The following is a 26,629-nucleotide window of genomic DNA, read 5'->3' as shown; positions in this document are numbered from 1 at the left end:
GAAAGAGATAGAGAGACAGCGAAATCAGAGAGAAATTACAAGGGTGGAGAGGGGATAAGAGGGAAGGCATTATTGGAAGTATTGAAATGGAGAGAGGTGGTGAAAAGTGAGGAAAGAGGGTGAGGGTGGAGGGTAAGTGAAGGGAGAGAGTTAATCCCGCCATGATATCTTTAATCCTGCATTAGAGGGTATGTCTGAAAAGTCAATACCCTGTCAACTTACTGTGAAAGAATTTGAGCAAAAAAGACAGGGAGGAATAAAGAGGAGGGACAGCTTAAAAAAATAAGGTTTTTCTAAAAATTAGCTGCTCCTCTGTCTGCATGTGACATGATTGGAGGGAGTGCAGGCAGCTCTTTTCTTATCAGAGGCCGAAAGCCTCCTTAGTTGTCATGGCAACAAAAACCCACCAGTTTTGCATACTGGTTAATATCATACCACACATCTACTGTTAGGATTGGGCCTGGCTAGTTAAAAGGAATCATATTAAATTTGTATTCTAACTCTTAACTAGTTTTCCTGAAGTTTTCCCATTATATGAGAGTTAGAATCAGTTTGGGGTCAATAGATGTGTTTCCTTATTATATTCATGACTATATCTTTTGTATTTTTAACTCACTGGACACTTTCATAGTGTAGGCCTATTATCTTCTCTCATATGACCACCATGATTCACTACTTTTCTTATTACTGATGGACTTTTGGTTTATAAATTCAATTTAAATTCACTCCCGAGTAAGTCTTTCTTCCTTGATCACTCAGCATCTAGTTCAGCTTCATCTATATCTGTTTGTTCTCATTAATAAACCACAAAATTCCTTATTTTTACCCATTAATGTTGATGAGTGCTGAAATTTAAAAAAAATATAAAGAAACTGCCATTTGTGACCACAACTCACAAACTAACCTTCCAATTAACCACGCCAAGATATACAAATAAATAGAAACACTAAGTCTTGAATGAGGTTCAGATACATGTGCTCACCCAAAAAGAAACACTCCTGTTCTTGGCTCATTTTTCAAGAGGTGCCTCAAACTAGAAATATAATGCTTCTTTCAGGGGTGTTGTGAAAACACACGTATGATAGTTCTGACAACTGCTGTCATGCTGGGAGTCATGTGATCTGCTCAGGATCCGTCAGGTTGGATACTTAGCATATGAGTCAGGCAACGATCGACTCTTGGCTCTGACTATTTGTGGAAATGTTTGTTTTCTATTACGTACATTCAACCGTAATGGAATGAAATCCAAGTGGTGGATGTTGAGAATGATTTTAATATTTTTACACAACACACACACACACACACACACACACACACACACACACACACACGGGTCATCAGTAATACAGCTCTAAACCAACAGAACGGTTTCTAATGACTGTGCTTTCACACCAAGCTTCAAAAACATTATTTTTCACACAGTAATGAACAGTAATTAAAAAAAAAAAGATGCATCGTTCTGTCCTAGCCTCGTGATCAATGATCCACAAATCATAAGAGTCTTGATTACTATTCAGGATGGCCAAATGCAATATTTTTTAATACACTGTGAAGAAATTTGCTGTCACAGAGGCCCAGGCGCCATAAAAATGCCATTGCTCATATTTTGCAGGCCTCTAAACAAAAACAGACGTGTTTTAGGTAATGACCCAGACTCTGAGGGAAAAAGATTGAGGAGTGTAATCTGTCTAAGCCCTTTTTTTTTTTTAATCTGCTCTGGCTTGTATGGGGAGGAATAAGAGAAAAAGAAAGGGGGAAAAAAGGGGGGGACTTGGATGGTTATCAGCTCTGCATTTCTTTCAGGTGGGATCAGCACTTTGCTGGATAAAGAAATTGAGTCAGAAGAGGCGAAGAAAAACAAAAGGAAAGCTAAAATAAAATCAAGGGAGGAAATGAAAAAGAAAAGTTGAGACAAAAGAGGACAAGCAGAGAGGAGAGAGTCGTAAAAAAAAAAAGTACTGAATAATAAGGCAACAAGTTCTGCTTAGTTCTTTCAATGCGATGACATCGCTGGCTTTATGTTATGAACCTTTTCAGTAATTCTAAGCGGTAAGTGCACCATGAGCACAATTGTGTGCCCACATTTGTTGCATACATATATACCCGTGACTTATCCGACACAGCATGGTGCACACCATTACTCAAGATGTGGACTGTGAAAATACTGCTCTCGGTTGCAATTCCACATGTTGGTATTGCAGTCTGCCAGGGCTGATGTGGTGATAGTCTGTGTGGTGGAAAATGTAATTTTCCCATCAAGGAACATACCAAACTACAAAACCAGGAGTATCAGCTCAGCATGCAGGGAGTCATGCTGGAACGATGCAGTGGGTCCATTCCATCAGGCTGCAACGCTGTCGATGCCACCAATCAATGCGAAAACTACACACCCTGACACTGTTTTAAATACTAACACTAGCGTATAATACAAGGTGTAAATATGAAAAAAACAGAATTATTTTTTTCTGAATCTCGACGTTTGGATTTCAAGGCTGATCACATTTTAATGTAAAATATGTTGTCAAACTGATGAGGTAGCCCAGGGCTAGAGTAGCGCTGTGAGTTTAAGTTAGAAACAGGCGAAAAATACAAGACAATTGACAAAGGAAGTAAATATGGAACATGAAGTAGAACTTACTTGTTATGCCAGGAGTTAAGGCAGGGAAAGGCTCTGTGAAAAAGAGACAAGAGAGAGACAATAATGTTATTCATGATATCCCAGGGAAAATTTAGTTGGGTTAACGAATGCAACTGAGAGAAGCTAGTTTGAACGCTGACAATGGACATGTGATATTGAGTTACAAGTCATGCATTAAACAAAAGAAATCCTTTGCACTATTAACAGCAGTTTTAAGAATGTCATCTCTAGTTTTATAGTTTTAAATAGTTTTTCAACGGTGTGGGTCTGTGTCGTGATGATGCTAGCGAGAGTCAGGAGGATTATCCATGATGATCCTGCCACCATGTGTAAGTAAGGAATTCCTGCTAACATGTGCACTGTGCTAATGTCAAGACCAGCACATAACTAACCTGCACTGATGAGCGTGTCTTCACAGAAGTCAGGATGAAAGACAAAATAGTTGGGTTTGGGTAAAGGGGTTCTGTAGAAACAAATCCTTTGCTCTTGGGGAGGTTAATTACCCCAAAAATGACACGCCTGCAAAATTATATCACTTGTTCCAGAAGCACAGTAGATTTAATTTGTTGACTTGAGGTCAGGCATTCACACTCAGCATGAGTTACCAACTAAAATCTTTGTTCTGATGCTTCTTCCAAACAGGACAGCATCCACAGCATCCACAGCATCAACCTTAAGGAGAGTTTTTATACTTCATGTTGTGCTTAGTCAATAACTTTCATTGTCACTTTTTCATTACTAAGTGTCTAAGAAGATGGCAAGCATCCACAGTCAATCTCAGTCTCTGAGTTCTGTGGCACACTTTCATGATTAAATTGCCATGGTATAACTGTAAGCCGACAGCTGCTAACAGAAATACATTTTAATACCGCTGATTCTTAAAATTTTCGGGCACCGCACTTTTGCTAAATGTGCTTTACGAGGAAATCAATAAAGATTTGTTGAGTTCTGCCATAGTGCAAGAGTCTAACAGTTAATAAATCTTCCTGGGTGACATGTGTTCTATTATTTTTTAAAAATGCAGACAATAAAGAGGGAGACAAAAGAGTAGACTGACAGGGTTGGAAGGGAGGAAGTGTGTCCTCCTCAAATGTCTCTCCTCCTTTTGTCTCTGTCATTTCTGTCTTTTTTTCCCCTCAGACTGCTGTCTCCCTCTCTTTTCCCATTGCAAGAGACAAACTGTTCATGGCAGTATTCCGAGTGGAAAATTAAAAAAAAAAAGGCTGGGTGGAGAATGAGGGTGAAAGTAGTAGTAAGGAAAGGGTGGAGAGGGGGAAACAGAGGAGTTCTAAAAAGAGGGTGGAGGTAAGTTAAAGGTCCATGGGAACAAGGACTGAAATTTACTGCTGTTTATTATTTGCCGGAGGATATAACATCGCTTATAGAATTGAGAGGAGGACAGATGATGGGGAAAAAAAACCCTGAGAAAACAGAAGGAAGACAAGCCGGAATGGCAGCACAATAAGGAAGAAGAGGTTAGAGAGGGGACAGAAGAAATGGAAAAATAAGCAATAAAAACATGAAACATGAATGAAAGCCTGTCTGCCAGTCAGTAAATAAGACTCTGACCTATGGTGACATCTCTTATATTGGGAATTCATTGTACTATCTGACAACCATGCATGCAAAATCACTATTCTTTTTTTATTTAGTGAAGAGAAATGGACATCTGAGAAAACATGTCTGACCCCCAAGAAGCAGTATGGCATCCCAAACCCCAGAAAACATCAATGTTAGTTTTGATAATTTTCTATACAAAAAAAAATTAGCTGATGTAATTAATGTAAAGTACTTTCAAATATTAGACTTCCTTTAAGGGGATGCTGTAGAACTGTAATACCAGACAGACATAAAATTCAGAAGAAGTATGAAAGAGCAATTTAAATAAAGCTTTTTAAAAATCCTTCGAGTCTTAATTTCAGTCATTGTGCTTTTGATGGAGTCATAATTGTTTTTTTAATCATTTATCAGATTTTTTAAATCTTCCAGACAAGTAAACTGATATGTATGTATTAAAACAGTCTACATAGATTCATTAAAACAGCACCTGTTCATGACTCAAAACGCTTTAAAGAATTTGAGACATTGTTCTGACTTTATTGAGGTTAAAAAGAATGTAGAAGTTTACATTTAAATATACAAGGTCATTACTTTATGAAAATCCTCAAACCTAGTGAGTTTACTTGTATTCATTGTGGTTGATAAGAGTATGCTTGATGGTTTTTTTAATTTAAAAAAAAAAAATGTTTGTAGATATGATTATATTCTAAGCCAGAATTATTTTTACCATAATGGCCCCATCAGTGTTCTACAACCTGGTCACAGCTTTGAATGAATGGAAGACTGGACCATATATGGAAAGTGATGACAAACAGACATAGGAGAATGGACAGATAGGAGCCAGAGGTTCGGGTGTGGGACTTACGAGCACACTGCTCTAGCTCGATGCTGCTGCTCATGTGGATGTTATCTATTCTGATGTGGCCTCTGGTTGGATGATCGAAAAATCCTTCAAACACCACCTACAAAATGAAGAGGGGAGACAATGTTAAGCTGTTGCACAAATACAGATGCAACTCTTGGAATCAATCATTCGCTCCCGATCAGTGCACATGGTTTTGTCTACTAGAAAATACGTACCTGGTACTCCTTGGGGCTTTGGGGCAGGATGGTGCGTCCTTCCCTCCAGTGAGACCCCTGGTCTCCTTTAAGAGCCCAAAGCAACGTCTCCTCCTGGTCGCTGTCCCTCAGCAGGACTCTCAGGCTCCCCTGAGCCTCCCCCTGGAGCTGGTAGTAGAAGAGGAGGCAGAGTGGGCCTTCCTCGGGGCCCACCTCAGGGCTCAGCAGCCGAGCTCGTTTCCGCTGGGTGTGGGCGCCTGCATCCAGGTGGAGGTAGTTCCCTGAGAAGTCTAGAAGAGGAGAGAAAGAAGGGTGGCAGATAATGCATTTTTAAAAGATTGCTGGTGAATTTAGTATGAACGACTTGTAATAAAAGACATTATTAGCCTTTAAAGTGATACATCACCACTCTTTAAACAAATGCTTGTAATTTTAAATGATTTTCTCTGTTGCATTTGCATTTCCTTCATTCATAATGCATTCCACTTTCATGAATTTTATGATTTGTGAAGACATGAGATTCTCTCCTCGCTTTTGTAACAGTACGGTAGCAATGCAGAGAGACTTGGCTGCGTGGAGTTTCAGCTACCACCGCCATCATTCTGTGGTACGAGTCCTGACCGCAAATGAGGCTGGCATTTCATCATGGCTGTTAATGGTTATGGATACCACATACACATACACAACTCAGCTAAACAGCCCTAATCACTCTGAATGCTGACAACTCGTTCTGTTGCTCTCCCTGCTTCTGCTACTTAGTCAGCACAGCCATCAATACATTCACAATGCCTCCGCACATGTATGTCTGCGCTAGTGTGTGTGTGTCATCTGCACACACACACACACACACACACACACACACACACACACACACACACACACACACACACTGTCATTTAATCTAATTCACTTGTTTTCGCTGCTCTCCGCTATCTATCTATCTATCTATCTATCCAACTATCCATCCATCCAGCCATCCATCCAGCCATCTATCTGCAGTACATCACACTAATGAATTATGGATTTGGGTTGAGGTAACTGTTTTTTTCACTTGAAGGCAAGAAAAAGGATCCAAATTACCGTTGCTCATTAAGTACAGTTAGATAAAGTTGGCGTGTTTTTCTGTGTCTCTGCGTTTGATCTTGGCGAGCTTACAAAGGGAGGGAATTAATTAACAACTCTCTATGGAGGAACAGGCAGGGATGTAGGGTTGGTGTAGACGGAGGGAGGGGAGAGTGTGTATGTGTGTTCACTTATGTTAGTGTGTGTGTGTGTGTGTGTGTGTGTGTGTGTGTGTGTGTGTGTGTGTGTGTGTGTGTGTGTGTGTGTTTGTGTGTGTGGTTGAGTTCATCTGTCAGTCATTTTGTGTGTGTGTGTGTGTGTGTGTGTGTGTGTGTGTGTGTGTGTGTGTGTGTGTGTGTGTGTGCGTGTGTGCGTGCGTGCGTGTGTGTGTGTAACTGGAAGTGACTTGCATCCTACTGCATCACTTCACATTTGCATGTATGTTTGCTGAATCTAAGTTTAAATGGAGACCACAGGTCTGCAAAGGTGAATGGGGCAAAGAAATAAAACAACACGAGTGACATTACAATGTCCAGTCCTGTTAACACCATAAACATCAACAATACCTACAAATAGGTTTACATTTCAAAAGTAATAAAAAGGTAACTAGGAAATTGCAATATTTTGCAATATTGTACCACACAGAAATAAGATGTGCACATTATACATTAATATACATAGACAAGGGTAAGAGAAAAGACAGTTTGATTGTATGTTACAAACAACAACGTAATTGTTCAAAGTGCAAGTGTACTTACACTTTTACACTGAAACGTACTTGTTCCTGAAAACAATAAATTAAATAATTTCAAAATTGACTAAATATCAGTTTCTGACAGAATGTTAAGGAATTCTTTTAGATTTGTTGAATCTTGACAGAACACCTCTGGACTAGTTTACTGTTTGTTAGGCAGAGTTCAGACTGTAGGCAAATCTGATTTCAATCAGATTCCCTTTCATATCCACATTGTTTTTAGCAAGTATCCAAATGCGATCTTGTTCTGTTCAAACTGGACCACATAATCAGCTGATCTGCCAGGTTGCCGTAGCAACAGCGTCGGAGCTGAGGCATCGTCCACGCTCCGTAACGCACATTGACTCTTGCGTCACATTGAGTGACATCACAGACACCCAAGACTGATCGGCGTGTTTGAGCTGTTCAGACTGAGACCTGTATTCAAATATGATTTGAATACACGTTTCCATGGTTACTAAATGTTAATGCATAACTATATATATTTAACATGACTCGGCTCTGACTTTAACATTCACCTGAAATGTTGTTCCGATTGATTTTACAGAACCACTGGGAAACAAATTGTTAGACCAGTCAGTTCTGAAGGCACGCTTGCTTATATTGTGTAAAAGATATTGTCCTCCCATCCATCATCCATAACCTTTTATCCACCTGGCTGAATCTGCGGACAAACAATTTATGTTCATATTCATCTGGGAGCAATTTAACATTGTTAACAGGTCCTGGGGAAGTTATTTAATCATTTAGAGTTTGAATTATCACCTGTTGGATAGCATACCGACAGGTGATTGACTATGATATAATTTTTTTGTCTCTTTCTCTTCATTCCCCTCCTTATCAATGGCCACTTCCTACAACTAGCAGTCTGAACAGTGTATTTCAGGGAAAATCTCCACGGGGCATAGAATCTCTGTCTTGCCCTATCTAAGATCAAAAGAATAACTTATGAGCTCTGTTCAAGTCGGATTTTCACTTTCAAAACCCTAACAGCGCTTTCAACGACAAGAATTGGGAATTTGATTTGCATATGGAGACAGCTTCCAGACAGGGTGCCACGCTAATGTTGGTGTAGAACAAGACTTAATGTCATGTTCACGTCTCACACGTAGACAGGGATTCCGTTATGTCTATTGCACACACTTTGACATGCACAAACCTAGCACACACACAATCACACTCACACAGCAGCCTAGTGCGATGAGCTTTTTTTTATGCCACAGCGTTGTCTGTTCACGAGGGAGATGTTCAGTCAACCAGAAACTGGATGACTTTAACAGATATGGAGGAAAACTTGGTGAATGGCAAGGTCATGTGTGTGTCCGTGCAAAACCAACTCACACTCCTTGGGTGTTTTATCCATGGTCCAGTCCCACCTTTTGTATAAAAAAAGTGTGTTGTTTGTGTGTGTGTGTGCTTGCGTGTGTGTGTGTGTGTGTGGGCTTGCGTGTGTGTGTGCCTGTGGCCTCGGGTAAACTAAAGAGCTAACGCAGCACTTCTGTCAAAGCCATCATTTGAATTATCTGACTGCTATGGGTGATATGTGTGAGCTGTTTGGACAAAGTAAAGAAAGTATGTGTGCACGCATGCAGCATGTGTGTGTGTGTGTGTGTGTGTGTGTGTGTGTGTGTGTGTGTGTGTGTGTGTGTGTGTGTGTGTGTGTGTGTGTGTGTGTGTGTGTGTGTGATGGATAAAACAGACATGGCTATATTCCCGCTGTCTCATTGAAGATGGACAGATGCAGAAGAACAGAGGAAGCACCACTGAGGGAAATAGGAGGGAGATCACGGAGGGGAGAATGAGGTGATGGAGTTAGACGGGTGGAGGTGAAAATGATGAACTGTAGGATGAGTTCAACAAGGAGGACTGAGATGATGAGGTTTGAGCAGAAGGGCCTTGTTGGTGAAAGATTAATGCTGACTAAGACAGGGGAGAAAAGAAGGAGCAAACAAAGAAGTACATTAATTATGACACATGAAAGGAGCAAGCTAATGCTGCTGCTAGAGAGAATAAAACGGAAATAATGGGAAAAATAAGAAAAGCAACATAAAAAGAGGCTAAAAGAAGAAACATGAAAAGAAAAGGCACAGTAACATAACAAAGTAGGTTAGGAAAATGGAAACTGTTACAGCCCCAATTAAGTTGTCTTCCAGTTTTAGTGAATCAGAATGAAATACTTGCATCATGGTTGCTGTCAGTGGTTCCTCCCAGCACTAGGATCTGTAATGTTCTACTATAGGACAAACACTTTGCTCTTAATTAGACACAAACATGAAAGTTAAATTTTGCCTTAAAGTTGTTAGACCTTTCCCTTTTCTTTTCTTTTTTTTTCTTTTTTCTGCTTTCTTTGACTTCATGTATATTCTTGGATGGGTGGGCTCAGTGCTGATGTTTCTATAGCTGTAGTTTGAAAACTTTCAAATCCTGATGTGTACAAAATGAGCAATGTCTTGAAATGAGGAACAATCACAAAGATGAGAATGGTGGACAATCATTTTACAGTGACAGAGAATAAGACCTGGCCTGAAATGTTTTATTCTGGATTTGTATATTTTATTATAGATTGAAAAGATTGATTAGATGCACAGTGTGAATGTAAAATACAAGATACGTATCAAAATCCGATTAAAAATCAGAATAAATTCTCCACTAGAATAAGAACAAGAAGAAGAAGAAGACTGTACTATGTTACTTCCGATCAACTACTTACTGTCTGATCCCAGGGCCAAATCCTGCCTGGTGCCGTGTGAGCTGTGGCCTGTTGAACTGCTGCTGGCTGTGTGCAGGGACCAGCTCACACCTGACTGGGGATCAGCCGACCAGCCACACAAGCTTTGCTCAAAGTCGCATACCGCTGACAGCGATGGCGTCGTGGCTGCGGGTCACGAAAGAAAAATACAACAAGTGAATAAATCATCTGACGGTTCCTCTGTTATAGCAACAAATATAGCAACAATTGTCTTTTAAGCACTGCATCGCCAGTTTGTAATCATTCTTTTATGAGGCTTAATTCCGTAACAACTACTTGTTTTTATATGTTGTGTTCAGATGTTTTGGTGGTAGCGTTTTTGAAATATCACATCACAACAACTCATGCACAAGTATTGAATATCAGTTTCTGACAGGATGTTAAGGAAGTCTTTTAGTTTTGTTGTATCTTGACAAAACACCTTTTGACTAATTTACTGTTTGTTAGGCAGAGATGATAAAATGAAAACACTAATAAAGAAAGCATGAAAGAGGGTGTAGCTATAAATTGAAACAGAAGGTGTAATAATTGCATCAAATTTAAGAGTGCTGACAAGAGCAATATAGAACACATTTAATTTTTCTGACGATCGATTGAGTTTAAGTTACTGTTTTTGGTAATATCGACAAAATGAATCAGTGAGGAGTTTTTAACCCTTGTAAAGCTGCTAGGAAACCATATTCCCAGTGTGTGTTTGTGTGTGTGATCTCTGGGTGCAAGCCTATTTTCACTCAAACAGATCGTCCTGTGGGACTATTGAATCTAACAGACTTTAAAGCCCAGAGGCTCCGTGGTGCACGATGACATCATGAGTTTGACCTTACGAGTGCCGAGTGTGTGTGTGTGTGCACAAGTTCATGTGGATGAGAGACAGAGACAAAATGAACGCTGTGTGGGAGGGCACTTGAACTGTTTGTGCGTCTGTGTGTTTACCAGGTCTCATTACAGCAGTGGTCTGTTCCTCCCGGGGCAGGGTAGGGGTGGCGGTGTCAGGTACGGTGGTGGTTTCTGCCAACAGGAACAGGAACATTACGGTTAAGATAACAGAAAAAGCTGAGTACGCAGAAGCTTTAAACGTAAAGCATGTCACACCGTAAATTCGCTTACCTTCTACACTTGTGTTCTGTATTAATGTCATACAGCGACATGTTGTAAACATGATAGCACTTTATATCTAAGACACACGTGGTCATGAGTTGATCTGCTTTAGGGATGTTGGATGATAGGAGGAGAACATACTGGAGTTGCCTTAAAAAAATACATGAAATATTCACAATTTGTTCTGCAGCTGCTTCCCAGCACTGTGGGAGACGGTTTATGTTCAACAGGCCTCAGTTGATTCTGAGGAGGATTCAGATACAATACAGTAAGAGATGGTGTTCACTGTGCTTTTACAGGATTGTGTGATCGAGACAGACGCACAGATAGCTGGCACTCAGCAGGACACAGTGAAACACTACACTGTTTCACCCACTACAGGTTGGCACACACACACACACACACACACACACACAGACCCTAAAGGCTATGATGATAGATGCTACACTGGAGCTGACCTTGGTACACAGCAGCATGTGATGAGCGTGTGATAGATCAAACAGCAGCACGCACGCACGCACGCACACACGCACGCGCACACACGCACACGTCAGCGATGTGGTATGTGAGGAACTCCAAGACCTTCTGGTCTTAATAAGCAGTTCTCTTCTGTTGGTTAGGATTCCTTAAAGGGATGTGAGTTCTTTATCAGCTCCCTCTGACACACATGGAGTTAGCAAGTCAGTGAGTTGATGTAAGGGAACGGGAGATTGTCCGACTCGTGTGGAGGAAGGCGAACGCCGCAAACTTCTCGCCAAATTATTCCTGGAAACTTTCTTTCTCTCGTTTTTTTTTTTTCTGACATTCATTAAACGGTCTGTTTTTCATTTTTCACTTTTGCTATTCATCTATCGTTTGGCTCAGCAGTGCGACGTCATGTTTCCATCAACTCTCTTTCATTTGACACAATAAATATGACCGGTTTTAGTCCCACTTTGCAAAACCAGAACATTTTTCTCTCTCTCTTCAGACACACACAGACCATCTCTCATTTTCTCTCTCTGGCATTGAAGTGACACCCTATCCTATGTTGTTTCTGTTTTACCACAACCACAATTTTCTATTCCATAACTCTTTCTCATGCTGTTTCTGTCATCTCTCCATGAGACACATTCTGATTTCCAATGGTGTTTTGGGTTCATCTGGCACAGATCTTTCTCTTTATTTGGTTAAGACTGTGCCGTCTTTCCTCTCCTCCTTTTCTACAATCCATCGGCCTTCTCTCAACATTTCAGCACTTCCCTCCGTGCTGTAACTCTGTCTGGTGTCATTCCATGTCAGTTTTAACCAGCACAGTCAATATGAGACCCCTGTTGATTTGCCACTTGTTTGGTTGTTCTGGATGTTTCCATGACTCCCTGGGTGATCTATAAGCATCTCCCTTGTTTAGTGTGAACTTTTAACCTTTTCCAGACTTCGCTAATAGTGTTGTTTTCACTGCGTCTGGGTTTGTTCATTCCTCTATTGTGCATTGTGTGTATAATTTAAGTTTATTGAGTTAAACCAGAGAAGATATGCAGTATTATTATGTAATCCTTAACAGAGTGTCCTCACGCGCACACACACACGCACACACAAACACACACACAAACGCAGGCACAGAATTAGATATTAGCATTAGATAAGTAGCTCCCAGCTGCTGACATTAAGCCGTTTTAATTTGGTGCCCTTTACCACTGTAATTAGCCCCCATATGGCACAGAGAGAGAGAGAAACTGAGATGAAGAAGGGGCAACAGAGCACTGATATAGATGAAGAGGGATGAGAGAAGAGAAATAGCGATGGGAGCGTGACCCCTTCCACCTCTCATCACCACTTTCTTAATTAGTGACCACACACAGCTTGTGTCAGCCTCCATCTCCACCCCACTTGTCGAGTCCAATTTTGCTCTGTTGTTGTCAACTCTCCTGTTACTTCTTCCCATCCATCTCCTGTTCCTCATCCTCCATCCACAATTTGAAATCCATCCTTCCCGACCCTCTCTTTAGCTACTTTGAAGATCACTAAGATATTCTAATAAAGTGCTTTAAAATTAAAATTTACTCAGAATTGTAGTTTTAAACTTTCGCAGGAGCTTTTTCTTTTACCTGCTGAACTGAATTTGACCGACACACAGATGCAGTGGGTTTGGTTGCTTGTGTGAGGTGGATGTTTTAAACATAAGGATTCAAACAGGGATGTGAGAAACACAAGCCTTCACATCTTTATCCTGCAGACGGGTCATCCTGAATACAACTGAGTTACAGCTTCCTGCTATGACTATGTCTTTTTTTTTCTCTCTCTTTCTGACACACACACACACACACACACACACACACACACACACACACACACACACACACACACACACACACCTATTCTCTCTCTCTCAGACTGAGAAACTGCAGGGTGTTTGGTTCGATTTGCCGCGTGTACAGACGCACACACACACACACACACACACACTGTCACACAAGCCCAAGGGCTCATCGTAAAGCTGCTGACCGAGCAGGGTGAGGCGGAAACAGAGAGACGAAAACTGTTCAATTATGGAAAGAGCTATGGGTATAAATCTACCTCTGTCAGCCTAAATAATGACTACTGACACAGTAGTGTGTGTGTGTGTGTGTGTGTGTGTGTGTGTGTGTGTGTGTGTGTGTGTGTGTGTGTGTGTGTGTGTGTGTGTGTGCGTAAATATGTGTGGTTTCTTTACATTATGATTACAGGACTGACTGAGTGATGACTTGCAGATTGTTACTGAACAAATATCTTTATCATAACAGGAACCTCCACTCAGAATGATCAACTATTTGCTGTGATACACCCCTCTAACCGTTATGTTGTTAGTATACTAAATGAGTAAATACACACCCAGATGCAGTCAGTAAATTTTAGTCTTTCTAAACATTATCACAAAGAATCAAAACTAGACTAACATTTGTATGTGTGAATCATTCAATGACCTGCAGCAAGAATGGAAATGTGTCCTTACTGGAAGGAAATAGGGCAAAAGTGTGGCTCAAGACAATATCAAATGAAAAATAAGGGTTAAAAGCATGATTGTGTTCAGATGGAAATCATTCAGTGTTCTAAACGTTAAATTAGACAGCTGTACAAAAGCGCAGGTTTAGTTCCCTTCCCTTCCCTTCCCTTAAAGTGCTGCACTAATCAGGACTCCCTCTGCAGATGAGTGGGTGGGAAAATGAATTCTTTACAGCAGGAAACTCTTTTGAGACTAAAAGCCTAATTATCCAACCATGCACAGGCTACCAGCAATATTTGGTTTTACAGTATGTGCTGCACTGGACCACAATTTTAATGTTTGGTAGATGTGGAAGGAGGTGTCTGTAACCCAGTGGAAAGTGAAACCCAACATGTGACTGTAGTTAAAAAGCCACTAATAATAGAGTTTAAAGAGTGGTTAAAAAAAAAAAAAAAGCAGATGCAGTTAATACTGAAGAAGCAAAGAAGCTCTTTATGTCAGGAAACGACAGACACTGAATTGCTCTTTAGCTGACTCTGCAACAAAGCACCATAAGGTATGCGATTGTAATAGTAGCCATACGTGTGAAGCTAAGTGCTAAGTAAAAAGAAGCTGCTGGTAATGAAATGACTAACGATCAGAGAACAGTAGTCAACGACAAAGAAAATGAGTGTTAAGCTGAAGCGGACGTTAACTGCACCGGAGAAAGACATGACGATTTTCTACATCACAAAGCAGCTTTATTTTAGGACGTGTTTTAAACAATTTAAAGTAACTGTGTCTTCAAGGTCAGTACTGTGAGGAAACAACAGCTGATGTATGACCATGCGGCTGAATTTTTGCATAAGCCACAAAAAAACTCCAATAAGGGATGGATGGTTGAAAACTAGATGGATAAAGAAGCAGACAAAAGGAGACAGGCAATGCAAGAAGGTGGTGAGCCAAAGTTAAATATTTAGATGAAAGGAGCGCAGGCTTTTCTGCACACAGTCAAATGTAAACACACATTGCTGCACCGGCAGCAAACCAGCACCCAATCTGAAGTGCTACCATCTGAAACGTCTCAAACAGGACAAGAATGGAGTGATAAAGTTTACAACCTCCCTGAAATGGACGGAGAATGATTGCATATAGTTTAAAATAACTTGTGTGTGTGTGTGTGTGTGTGTGTGTGTGTGTGTGTGTGTCTGTGTATGTGTCTGTGTGTGTGTGTGTGTGTGTGTGTGTGTGTGTGTGTGTGTGTGTGTGTGTGTGCGTGTGCTTGACTTTCAGCCACTTGACAATGAAAGATCGTCCCGCTGCCAGCTTAATGTTTGCTGGAACGAATGAGTAACTCAGAGGTAGTGCTGCCAAATACTGCACCCCTCTGCAGTGGTGGGCAAGTGAGTTTATCATCACTCCAGTAACCCCATGCTGTGCATCAGAAACCACTGTTGATGTCTGAAACACTCCAACATCCCTCAAAAAAATTTTGAGAGTCAATTTCCATTTTTACATGTGTGATCAATACTTTTCCAATACTACCACTATTAAAAATAATAATTATGATAACAGAAATTACTTCTGATTGGACTCAGGTCGTCTAATTTTGGTTTTCTGACTACTAATCAAGCCTTAAACTACTTGTTGTTGAGGTATTTCCCTTGGTCAGTCATTGATTCTGTCAGACTATCTTTTTTATATGTTTCTGCGTCGCTCTGAGAAACAAATGCAACACAAGAGGCATTAGAAAAAGCCATTAGCCATGAATTATGTAGTAGCCAAATGCACTGGATAACCACTGTGGTTTTATTGGAGGTAAAAGAGGTAAAAAGTATAATCTACATGTCTGAATGTGGTTGGCAGTACAGAAACTGTTTTGCGGCAAGTGAACAGGATCCAAAAAGCAACAGATGATTAAAGACAAAAATGTTATCAGTGGTCTGAGCCATAGGCGAATAAATCGCTTCCCTTAAATATCCATTCCATACTGCAACCATTTTTAGCAGAGATGAGAACCTAAGGACATATTTTAACAACTACCAGCAAATGTGTTTCTTCCTGCCAAACAAGTGGAATGAATGTGTGTGTGTGTGTGTGTGTGTGTGTGTGTGTGTGTGTGTGTGTGTGTGTGTGTGTGTGTGTGTGTGTGTGTGTGTGTGCGTGCATGCGTGCGTGCCTGCCTACCGTAACTAGGTGAGGAGTGCTTGAGACAAGAATAAATATTATTTTATATTCAAACCATTACAGCACAGGAAAAACAAGCTGCTTGGTAAAAATTCTACTTCCCATCCATTAGACTTACTGGACCTAAACCACATCATGTCTCCATGATTGATCAGGATCAGTCGTTACAGTACTGACATGACAAACTACCTTTCCTCTGTGCAAACCTGAATCTGTGATTATTTTTTTTTTGTATTTAACCTGTCCCACTTTCAGAAAGTCTTTAATGTCCCTGAAGCCATGTAGGTACTCATTGTAAAAAAAGAAAACCTAAACAGTGATGGAGAAACAACTTCTTTGCTCTAAAAGTTGTGCTTGATATGAGGTTTGTAATTGACACATCTTTGTCTTTAATTTCAAATGTCATGAAGCTAAATAGCACGCTGCTTAAACCCACAGTGCCTTCAGAAACTGTCAATGAGAGGATATTTGTCTTCTTGTTTTCAGCGTGATTACAACAGATCTGTAATCTATAATAGCAGTTATGACTAAAATAATTCACTTTAAATACATGCTTTTTTGTTATTGATATCAACAGTGAGCAGAAGCTTGAAAATAAATATTGCAAAATAAAACGTAAAAAAAAGAAAAAAGAGGACCAATGCTGTTTGGCCTTTTCCTGCATGCATACACATGCACACCCACAAACAAACAGATGCAGACACAAGTGCAAACACACTCATCTATTAATTTAAAGCATAAGCAAAATAACTGTCTAATGTGAGAGACCTTCTTCACTGTCATTAACCTAACGTTGCCAGAAAAATATATAAGACTTGGACTCTGTGTTGAGTGGTTGCATGGTTGTGTGTCGTGTGTAGAATGGTAGACGGAGCTGTTGCTGTGGTGATCAGGCGAAGTGGGAATGAACTGCTATCATGTCTAATGCACGGATTACGTCCAGGAGGCAAACATCTGGCACGCAGAAAAACCAGACAATATCTGAAAAAGTACAAATTATGCCAAAGGGTTGTGCAGCAATGAGATTCTGGAGATGGTGGCTGCAAAAATTATGTGCATAATGTCATTAAATGCAATAACAGGCAATAAATGTAGGGAGGAGAAAACACTGCTGGTGCAGTCACATGGGATGTATAAGGATGATTCATCCCATTCTAAAGAAATCTAAAGCTGCCATTCATGATATACAACTGGAAAATGATCTTAAAAAATCAGACCAGTACAACATGCAAATATTTTTATTCTTATATTTCACTGGACTGTTGTTGCGCCCGAGGGTTTCTGTACCACAGCATGCATATTTTACACTATGCTCTCTCCCAGTCACCAGGATCTTAACATGAAAAAAAGAGAAGTTTGCAGAAAGAAACCACTGAACCACTCATTTGTGCTCTCATTAAGGATTTGTTACCTGGGGGAGTAGTTAAATTAGAGCAAAGTCCAAAAAACACTATGTTTAATTTGAGAAAACTCTATAAGAAAGTTTCATTATTCAGTTTTACTGTATCTTTTTGGTCAGTGTATTTAAATAGATGATACAACAGTGCTATAGAAAATATATTTTCCCGATGCTCACTTGTAAAATCAATTCCCTGGCATAAACTGCCCTATTATTCACATCATATCATCATAATACCATCATATTCACATCATCTGTTACACCAAGATTAAAATTTCAGTAGTCATGACAACCTGGTAAAACTTGCACTAACACACATCATCACAAACCTATTGGCTATTCTTGACACATCTAGGGTACATAGTTCCCTTTGGGTCTCTCTCTGTCTCTAACAGACAGACACACAACACACACACACAAACAGGGAGAGATCCACTTCACCTGTACCTGTAGATTTCCATTCTTGTCTTCACCTCTCACATGTCATGAGTAGATCTTATGACAAATAAGGACCATAGACCCGTATAGAATTGTACAAACCTGTGCCGACTTGTACAGACCTGTATAGACCCATATAGACCTGTGTAGACCAGTGTAGACCAGTGTAGACCTGTACAGACCTGTATAGACCTGTAGAGACCTGTCGTTGACCGACTGTCGTTGCTTCAGCAAGTCCTTTTTGGTTTTATTAAGCCAGTATTTGAGGAGAGGTGCACTATAAACTGATTACTGTGAAATGTCTGTACAGCTGAGAATAATTTGTTCACCACATACAATAAGACTCAGAAAACAGCAGCATATTGCAATAAACACTATTCAGTGAACATGTTGACTAATGATGTGCATTTATCACTTTTTGTCCTACATCAAAATATTTACACAAGTCCAAAAGTATAAAAATTATTTTAAAAAGTTATTAAAAAAAGTTTAAAAAATTTTTTTTAGAAAAAGCTGTACCTACTACTTTACTTCAGCAACATGTTGTTAACATAATAGGTTACCACAATATAGTACACATACACAGCTGGCCATTAATAGTTAAAGTCCTATGACCCAGTCACGTTAATCCCTGTCCAGACATGCTGCATAGCTCTTATAGAACGAGACGATTAATCTCAGCTACATGCAGAATGCCCTTTAATTAAATGACTCTGCGCTCAAACTCAAATACATCTGTACATATATGGTAAAAGAATTCACACACACACACACACACACACGCACGCACGCATGTACACACACACACACACACACACACACACACACGCACACACACACTATTAACACATGTCAGATTTAATATTGATGGCACAGGATATTTAAATCACTGAAGTTATTTATGTGTCGATTATAACATATATATATATATACAGATGCATCGGAATAAGTGTTATATTTATAGAGTTTGGTTATTTTTTTCGTGATTACATTTACACTTTATTAATTGTACTAAATCAACAACGTGCTGTAATTTATGTGGAGGTAAATTAAAGTAAAGAGGTCTCTTTGCATTAAGTACTTATCTTCAGCCTATAGAAACACACTAGTCATAGTTTTAAACTTTGGTGTGAGTGAGAGAGGCAGTTTTTTATATTCGTACCACTGTTCTGCCTTCTACTATTTTACTTATGAACATATGTGTTCTTACCAGGGAGGTCGCAGCCGAGGACCTCCAACCTCATGCCAATCCCAGCCGGGGACCATCTCTCTGGGAAGACTCTGATGTACTGGGTCACTATCTCATCAAACCTCCGCACCTCTGGGGTATCATAATGGCCGTTTCCCTCAAAAATCTGTGAACAGATGTTTATTTTACTGTTTAGAGTAGCATAATTTGTATTTTGATTTCAAAGCAAAGAAGATAAAAAACATTTCTGCACCAGTATAAATGATTTTTTTCTCGACAATTGAGGTACTTCATATGGCAGTTCTGTCTGCTTCGCTGATGACAGCTGCTTTTTCGATTGTAGCTCAGTACAATAAAATCCCACAAGAGGAAAATGTGTCACGAGTATTATTGCTTGTCTAAGAGCCAAAGCTGTCTGAGATGTGTGTAAGACAGAGAATAATGAGTGATAAGCTTTACTCCAATGTTAGTTTGATATGTGACATCTGTCATGGTAGGTAAGCTGGTACATTGTTATGTGGTAAAGACAGCATAGACGATGGCTATCATAGCACGACGGGGAAGATGTAAATGTTGCAGCGCTAGTTAAATTTGTCATTTCACCATTCACGTCTCATTGAAAAACAATAGCAAAATGGGGAGCCTGTCTCTTCGAAAGTCATAAAACACAGCTAATCAGAATTGTTTTCAAGCACAGCGTGGCATGTGTCATAACAACAGACACTGTGTTTCCTGTGATTTTCAAGAAATTATTTGAGGCAGCTCACGGCAGCCTCAGGCAAAAACGCAAGATTTATTATGAGCTGAAAACTGACTAGACTTTGCTGTCACCTCAAAAATATGGGCTCTAATATTTGATTCATTAATTGAAATGTATCTTCTGCCTTCCCCATTTCTGGAATTAAAACAAATGTGTGATAAATTTCATGAGATGCTCATTTAAAAAGACATGCAGATGAGACAAAACCGTATTGTAATGTCAGAAGCTCAGTAGTGCTATTATAGCATCTCAGAACGGAGAACAAAGTTTATAGGTTCCTGTCTCACAGTGTGTAAAACTGCCAGCAATGACTGGTGACACGGGAAAGACATTTTAATTTACGCCCATGAGAGATAAATAGATGTTGGATGAGAGACACAGGAAAAAGGACAGAGAGAGAATACAGAAGTAAATCGTAAAAGAAAGAAAGAGAGGAAGATGGGATGAAAGAAAGGAAGAGCAAAAACTGATTGAGAAAAAGACGGATATAAATAAACTACAAATGGGAAACAATTGACAGGCAATGAATAAATAGTACATACTGTATGCAAGTGCCCTAGGTGTGTGCGTGTGTGTGCGTGCACGTGTGTGTGTGTGTGTGTGTGTGTGTGTGTGTGCGTGCACGTGTGTGTGTGTGTGTGCGTGCACGTGTGTGTGTGTGTGTGTGTGTGTGTGTGTGTGTGTGTGCGCGTGCTCCTTCCTTTACCTTAGCGAATCCAGTTTTGCTGTCAATGATGTAAGTCCAGTCTTTGCCGGTTAAGCTGTGGGCCAGTTTGTACTTCCTGACAAATGCTCTGTTCTCAGCACTGGTGCTACCCTCCAGCCCTCGAGCACCCTGGGTAATTATGCCACGCACCATTTTTGGCACACCGAGGTCAACCTGTGATAGGAAACATACTTATTTTTGCGGACTCAGTCCTTGCACTACGGAAGACACAACTTTTAACAAGCTCTAGGGGTTCTGTGCATTTTGGGCTGGAATACTAACTTTCTAACCAGGTAACTTGAACCCTACCTACAAACCCTTATCTTGTCTAGTATGTAATAGAAGAAAAGCTCAGAATTCTGCATGACAAATCCTAAAATAGAAAAGTGACTGTCAAAAAGATAAGGTGACGGACCTGCAGCCACTCTTCTCCAGCTACTGGTTGTGTCGGGTTGGGAAACCAGCCCGACCGACTGGCCACCAGCCTGGCAGCCCCCATGGAGCCATGGATGTCCCTCATGGATGAAGCAGAGATCTGGGAGTCAGAAAGAAGCCCAGACAGCATCCCTTGCATTTCTGAGCAGGGTGCATCTGAATAGATGAGAGAAAAATATTCACATTACACTTGATTTCTATACAATGAAATCTGTTTGTTTTCTTGTTTTCAAGAAAATGTAGACTGCCAAGATAATCTTTTGGTTGTTGCTGCTGGAATCAGCTGGAAATAGGAATGTTAATGCCTTTGGTGCCGCGGTTCAAAGTTAGAAACACTTTCCTTTGATCAGCACATCTGTGATTCGACAGATGAGGTCAGCTGAAAAATAATGCTGCATTCAGGAACTGTCTGAAAACCAAACTCTCAGGAAAAGCAGACAAGCAGATGGGAAAAGACAGTGAAATGGGTATTTCTTTAACAAAGGTTATGATGCTAGAGCTTTTTTGAATGAACCAACAATGAATAAACGTTTTCAACTATGTGTGCATCTCTTTACTTGCCACACAGTAAAACATGAAATAGACAAAATATACAACCTAAACAAATGAAAGATTTTATAGAAGAAGAATAAAATAAAGGGTAAAGAAAGACATAAATGCATTATCAGATTTCCAACGAAAAGGTAAGATGACAGTATTTTAAAGTAAAATGTGAGCCTATTGAATTTCTTACGTGCAGAATGTTTTCTATTCTCAGAGTCCATTAAAACCAAAGGAAGCCCCTGCTGTTAAATCAATGTGACTAAGGTCAGAAATATTTTTGCAACTCTCAGTGATATCATCTTTGATCAAAACTCTTGTGTTATTGTGACATGCATTTTTTAAATAAATGTTTTACACTCTGCTACTTTCCATCAACCCGTGTTAATATGTACTGTTCCTTCCTGTAGCTGCAAAGTTAATGCATAACTTTAACCCAGCCACCAAAGGGGATTCTTCATATTAAAAATGCGCTTCAGTCAAACAAGGATCAGACTCTGCTATTAGCATGAGAAATCACAAATAAAAAAAGGAAAAAACAACAAGGATCATTTCTATAAAAATGGAGGAGGAAGGGAAAAAGTACAGGATAGAAGCAGAGATGGAAGCTGGAAGAAGAGGACGAGTGAAGGTTAGAATAATTTGCAGGATAAAAGTGAGGAAGAGGAGCTAAAGGACAATAAAGAGATAAAGAAACAGACAAAAAGTCAAGTAGAACGGTGGACAAAAGAGTGAAAAGAAAGGAGAAAGAGGCAAGAGAAAGATACTAGAAAAAAGAAAGAGGGAGATCAGATCGACAGCAAAGGGTGATGGTGATTGATGGTGACATTCTTTAGGTCCACATGGACATGAATGTTTAATGCCGTGACGTCTACAGCCCTGCCTCACAATGGTAAATAATGAATCAACAATAAACAACAACAGCTAAGCCTCGCTAAAAAGAGGTCCCTCAAGTTCTATGGAAAGCACTGAAACTGATTAGCAAAATAAATAATAGTAATAATTTTTAGTATTTATTTTTTTTAGCTGTTTTTTTCTTTTTGGTTTATTTTTTTACATCTGTTTTTAAACAGTTGAACTCCAGCAGAGTGGTTGAATGTATGTATGCAGGGGGAGATGATGAGAACATCATCTCTGGAGATGACAGCAGCAGAAATAGATTGATATCACCAGCACTGCACAAACACACACACAAACACATACACACACAGAGACACAAACATACACACTTACTCAAAGCAGGTCTAGCAAGAAGCACACCATTGAGCCGCCTTAGTCAACCTGCTCACAACTGCGCGCACACACACACACACACACACACACACACACACACACACACACACACTTTTGCAAACATGTTTAAGCAGAAAAAAAAAGATGCTGAAATAGATTACTGCTTGGCGCTGCTGGGCTGAAATGAAATGCAATTTAGGAGGAATCAAAAACGGTATGGATAGTACGAAACGGTGAATTGAATAAATCAGGGATTGAATTATAAGCGAGATAAAACGGGGGACGAAAGAGTAAAAAGTGGAAGCTCTCAGAAAACACAATAGAGGGACAGAGGAAGAAATAGAATCAGAGGTAAGAAAAGGTGGCAACGCTGACGAGGGATTGGTCCAAAGTTAAGAAAAAACAGAGTGAGAAAGACATAAAAGTGTGATTTAAGTTGATGACATGTCACTGAGTGACTGCTTTATGTCTGCCTTTATATGCCTGTGTAGGGAATTATCACATTCCCCGTGGTGGTGTGTTCAGGTGAATGCTTGTCAACATGTCTATGTGTAGGGGAAGATAAAGATACTGCACTGCTATTAGCGGGTGTGTTTGGATATAAATTTCTCTCTGTGCTGGATCTGTGGCAGGAGAGCGTTTTCCTCTGCTTCTCTGTGAAGTTACGAAGTCAGTCAGCTCTCTGAAGAAAATCGTAAAACTAGTCTGAAACTGTCAAGACTTTGCATATAAAGTCAATGTTTTTCCTCAGGCGCGTGATGGATTGGAGATATTACAAGAAAACAGAGATGGGCAAAACAGTGGGAGACATAAAGGGCCAAAAGATGCACTGTTGAGAGTGTAGATTGAAAGGCAGTGTGATATATAATGCAATTTCATGTGTTAAAACAGGGTAAAAAATAAGCAATCGGTAAACAAGAGCACAAAGATATCTGATATGTCTCATCCGTCTCTCTCTCTCTACACACACACGCACGCATACACACACACAGGGACACAGGCACAGTATCATATTGTTTTGGTGTGATTTGTGTAGGTGCTGAAATAGCCCTCCTCGATAAGAGCATATCTGTCCCTCTCAATGGCCACTACAATGGCAGCAGAGAGAGGCCCTAACCCAATAATGATACGGTGGAGCTGACACACACACACACACACACACACACGCACACACACACACACACACGCAGATCACAAACGGATTTAAAACCTCTCTTTTGCCATTTCTATCACACACAGGCAGACACACAAACACACAGAGTCTAATTAAGTTTTATCTATTTATAGTATTGAGCTGATTATACTGGTTGAAATTGTGTTTGTTTGCCAGGGCTGCAGATGAAATCTGAGAGCCTGTTACTCTCTGATGTGATCACCCACACATCACACTCTAGTATTATTCTATTAGGACTGAGTGTGTGACTTCGTGTGCATGTATGTGTGTGCGACGTGTGAGTGGGAGACAATGAGGGAGGATATACACATGAAAGGGATCGAGGGCAAGAGTGCGAGCGCTCATGAGAGCGGTTGCGCTGTGTGGATGTGAAAGAAAAGGAGAAAAATGACGGAAAGAAAAGCATGAATAGGAGCTTCGGTGAATTGATGGGTGGCCAAATTAATCATTTATAATTAGGTGGGACAAATTTCAGGGAAAATGCATCACTTTTGTTTCCAGGAAATGTTTCCTGAAGGAGTTATTCGTGCCATGATCCACTTTCTAACACTGTCACAGCTAGTACATTACTGGTATAAAATTTGGCAAGGCCACCTTTGTGTTTTCACAAGAGTTAGCCCCGTGAGGAGATGGGCTGTAAAGAAAGTCTGAGAAACCTCCACAGCACGAGATGCTTTATCTTTCTTACCCGTAATCTGACAGCCATAAAGCTCAAACCGCAGCGCAATGCCGTTCTTCCACATCTGAGGACGGATTCGTACGAAGCGGGCCAGGACTGGCTGCGGGATCCGATTGAGGACGACCTCTGTGGCATCGGTGTTGGCGTGGAAAACCTATGTGAACAGGGAGAACAGATGGAATTTAATGAAACTGTATAAGTGGTTGAACGGATTTTGTCTTTCCCATGTTACCCTCTACAGGAAGGACAGATAACAGAAAGGGAAAAACACAGTAGCTGACACTTTAATGACAATACAAGAGTGAATTGTCAGGAAGCTTCTTGATCAACAAAGACTTACATCTAACATCATAAAATCTTTAAGCTTTTACTTTCATTTGCTTCATTATTCAGTATGTACGTCACATTTTTAAAGGCTGAAGCTGGTATAGTTCCTGCACAGACAGTTTCATCATATATTGAGACTCTAATCATGCAAATCACTCCACAAATTTGGACTCCATTGAAGTACCTCAACAACTATTGCATGCATTGCCTTGCATTTTTATGCAGATGCTGTTTGAATGTTTTTACTCGGGACTTTGGTGATCCATGAACCACTGGAGGAAATGTTTGCCAACTTTTCTTTACCCTCGCCAAAAGGTTCACATTTGTGGTTAAGATCAAAGGTCAAATAAAATTAAAATATGTGTATGTCTGTGTGCTAAGTTTTGAACCGGAGCGTTGTGTTGCATTTGGCCTGGCCTTGCATGATCACATGACTAATGGGGGTACAACAAGCTGGCTGGTTTGCTAGTATGGCTCAGTCTACAGTTAAAAAACACCTCCCAAAAAGTGACTTATTTTACATGGTGTATTTAGATAAAAGTCATACATAATACGGAAATGTAATATAGTCATTTTATCATTTTAGAAGTAACAAGACAACTTGAACATAACACTTAATTACAAGTGCAAATTCTCCCACATGTTCTGAGGGGATGCAATGTGTGATAAATCAGTGTGGAAGTTATGGAGGGAGAATGAGTGTCCTCTTCCCATGTCTTCCTGACTTTACCACCATAAATCAAGAAGACATGATGATACATATAATGATATGGTGGCGCTGGGACACACATACACACACACACATGAAAACATCAGCTTTCCTTTTTTTTATGACTGACAGTAAAAAAAAAACACAGGCTTTCACTGCTCAACACACAACACAATGTTTGGAAAAAATACTCAAGACACAACTGTCAAGCACATACTGTATACACACACACACAATCACACATGCAGTCACACACGTGCACAGAACTTGCACTGCCTCGCAAAGTACCCTCTGAGGTCCCACACTACCTGACACGTGTACACATCTCACACACAGAATAATTTCCTCTGACAAAACACACAAATACAGATAAAAAGGAAATCCAATGCAGCCTCACATGGCCAGAAGCGCTCTTTTTGTCTCTTGACACCAAGACTTTATATCTCTCTATCCGACAGTGTCATGTCTCTGTCTCTCTCTCCCTGTCTTACCGTCATCTTTTGGAATCTCCACATGGAAACACAGCTGGGTTTCTGCTCTTCTTCCTCCCTATCATTTCCACTTCCTGTCTTCCTTAAGACACGTCTATGTCAAAACCAGGATGATATTCTGCTTTATAATTAAGAGGAAAAAGCTACCTTGTTGCTTCATTTGAAAACATGAAAGGCTGTTTTCTGTATCCGTCTCTCACGCTCTTTCTATTATGTTACATTAGTAGTGAAAATACAACATGGTGGGTTCATTACAGAGAGAAGTAAACCTCATTCAACACAGCCAACGGCCTTGCAATTACTTGCTTGGCTACTCATTTATAGATGTGCACTTCCCAGGACGTTGTGTGTGTCTGTGTGTGCATGAAAATTCACTATTTTCTCAATCTGGCTCTCAATCAATTAAACAGCAGGACCTGTCAGGGGTAACGAAATATGGATGAAAGGTCTCTCTGACTCACAGGAACAGAAACATGTTACTTGGTCAGTTGGGAATTGAAC

General features: G+C 40.1%; 1 protein-coding gene across 3 annotated transcripts in view; it reads right to left on the bottom strand.

Annotated features, from left to right (window-relative positions):
* Window positions 1-26,629, bottom strand: part of LOC137604848 (neuropilin-2-like) — an 80,280-nt gene that overhangs the window by 12,415 nt on the left and 41,236 nt on the right. For all 3 annotated transcript variants that reach the window (XM_068329004.1, XM_068329005.1, XM_068329006.1), the window contains exons 8-16: window positions 24,611-24,755; window positions 20,956-21,131; window positions 20,541-20,714; window positions 19,096-19,240; window positions 10,756-10,830; window positions 9,784-9,948; window positions 5,279-5,547; window positions 5,064-5,160; window positions 2,639-2,671 (exon numbers count right to left, since the gene is read on the bottom strand). In XM_068329004.1, the coding sequence (XP_068185105.1) occupies window positions 2,639-2,671; window positions 5,064-5,160; window positions 5,279-5,547; window positions 9,784-9,948; window positions 10,756-10,830; window positions 19,096-19,240; window positions 20,541-20,714; window positions 20,956-21,131; window positions 24,611-24,755 (1,279 nt within the window). The remainder of the gene's footprint in view (window positions 1-2,638; window positions 2,672-5,063; window positions 5,161-5,278; window positions 5,548-9,783; window positions 9,949-10,755; window positions 10,831-19,095; window positions 19,241-20,540; window positions 20,715-20,955; window positions 21,132-24,610; window positions 24,756-26,629) is intronic.

This window comes from Antennarius striatus, chromosome 12 (genome assembly GCF_040054535.1).
Source record: "Antennarius striatus isolate MH-2024 chromosome 12, ASM4005453v1, whole genome shotgun sequence".
NCBI classification, from domain to species: Eukaryota; Metazoa; Chordata; class Actinopteri; order Lophiiformes; family Antennariidae; genus Antennarius; species Antennarius striatus.
The sequence above is the reverse complement of the archived record's forward strand: the minus strand, read 5'-3'. Positions and strand labels throughout refer to the sequence as shown.